The sequence below is a fragment of the Hipposideros armiger genome, unplaced genomic scaffold (genome assembly GCF_001890085.2).
Source record: "Hipposideros armiger isolate ML-2016 unplaced genomic scaffold, ASM189008v1 scaffold_807, whole genome shotgun sequence".
Taxonomy (NCBI): Eukaryota; Metazoa; Chordata; class Mammalia; order Chiroptera; family Hipposideridae; genus Hipposideros; species Hipposideros armiger.
In genome coordinates, this window is record NW_017732157.1 from 66684 (window position 1) to 68668 (window position 1985).

The following is a 1985-nucleotide window of genomic DNA, read 5'->3' on the forward strand; positions in this document are numbered from 1 at the left end:
AGTTCAGCTTTTGTCTTCTGGATTAAGAGAAACTAATTCTAAAAAATGTGTATTTCACAATAAAAAATAATAATAAAAAAAAAGAGAGAGATACAATGATGAATAAAAACCCACAGGGTTAATCCATTGAAGCAGTCTATTTTTAGGCAAGTCTTTGTAAATCTATCTGATGATTATGTGATAAGAACACTGTCTCCTCATCATTCTAGAATACTATTTATTATAACGTAGTTTCTACAAAGAGCAAAAAGCTCCTGAAATAAAGTTTATCAGACATGGAATTGTAGAATTATATCAAAGTACTTGAGTCTGCTCAGCTCTTATTCCATTATTTACTGTCACATAGAAGAGATCTTTGAAAATACCACAGGAAGAGATATTAAGTCTTCGAAGACTCCGCCACCATAAGTGGTTTCTGCTCCACTTCCCCTGCAGTCTCAGGCACTGTGTCACTCAGAACACAGAAGTACACAGCTGAGTCCCTCAAATGCGCCAAGGATTTCCTCAGGTTGAAAGAAGATTCATCCTCCTTAATTTCAGCCTCAAAATCTTTGATGCCTTTAACCAAGGTGTCCCCTGCATAGTACTTGAGGAGAAGCTGGGGGCCTTGGCTGGGGTACTGCACGTACCAGAAAAGATAAGTAACTCCAATATAGGAATACTTGCATCTGAGCTCCAGTGAGTCTCCTTCAGACACAGTGAAGTAGCTGTCAGGCTGGGTCACTGTCTGGGCTCTGGTGTCTCCTGCAAAATCAATTGTTTTATCAGTGAAAACAGTGCAGAAGTATTTCTATGAGAAACATTTCTAGGTGGCATTATAGAAATATAGACCATTATGAAATTTTACTCACTTGCGACGAATACCATCTCCAATATTAAGATGAGGGACAGGAGCATGGTTGAGCAGTTGAAACGCTGTGGGCTCTTTTCTACAAAATCTCCCCTGATGAGGCAGGAAAGTAGCTGCAGAGACTAAGCCCTTGGAAGTAGGAGGTATGAGGAAGATTAGACAGGACAAGTTCCTTGCTTCGATAAAAATACAAAAGCTGCTCAGATGAGTATGGAGCTTCTGAATCTGATTCTTGTCACCTGCCTCTGCAAAGAACTCAGGCAGCTGCAGGGAGGAGGAGCTGAGCAGATGATACTGATCAACAAGATCTCTAGTTTGTGCAGCATCGCCCTCTGGAGTTCAAGCGCAGAATCAAAGGTCCATGGGCACCACCAAGAAGTAATCAGTGTCTTCCTTCTGTTTTCTGATAACATGACATATATCAAAACTTCCACACAATATGTTTCTTCCTTCTCAAATCTGTGATGGCGCATTAGTTCGCGAGTCCATTGGAAATGTGTTGTCATATAAAAGTGGACTAACAAGTGACTCTCTGAGAAATCAGTATTTAAAAAGTATATCAAATGTGGAATTCAAGTCCATGAGGAGAGTTTGGAATCAGGCCATTTGCCTCAGACTGAGTTTTGGATGGCCCTGTGCTCCCATGTGGCGATGGAAAATAGCAGAGGTATTTCCTTTGCCAGATGCTCATGCACCCACATGATGTTCATGAAACCTTTTAGAGGAAAAGACAGGGCCCATAAAATGAGATTATTGCTGCTAGGTGGCAAGGAGTAACTCTGGATAGGAAGGCTTTGCCCTAGGGCTGAAGGGCATACAGCCACACCAGGAAAGAAAGCACTGAAAACCTGAGAATAGAGAAATTCTCTGCTTTCTCTGTGGGGCTTTTTGACAAAAGTCACAATATTTTTTTTCTTTGATTCCAGGAGCTGGAGCCCATCCTCCTTGGGTTCTCTATTCACTTGTTCATTCCTGTCATGATTGCCTTCTACCTAGAAGATTTAGTAATGCTGTCACTTTAGGAATTTGTAAACCAGAAGTGTGAGCTTCTGATTCCTGGAGCTATTTATCACTTCCCATCTCTTCTAAATGGCTTCCTAAGTAAACAAAAAAAAATACAAAAGAGAATATACCA

At 40.8% G+C, this 1985-nt stretch overlaps 1 gene segment (V, D, J or C); it reads right to left on the reverse strand.

The window, feature by feature from the left end:
* Nucleotides 1-379: 379 nt before the first annotated feature.
* LOC109374255 (T-cell receptor alpha chain V region PHDS58-like) lies at nt 380-934 on the reverse strand. The segment is given in 2 exon segments: nt 380-744; nt 852-934. Coding segments are annotated over 2 exon segments (411 nt in total).
* Between the last annotated feature and the right edge of the window lie 1051 nt (nt 935-1985).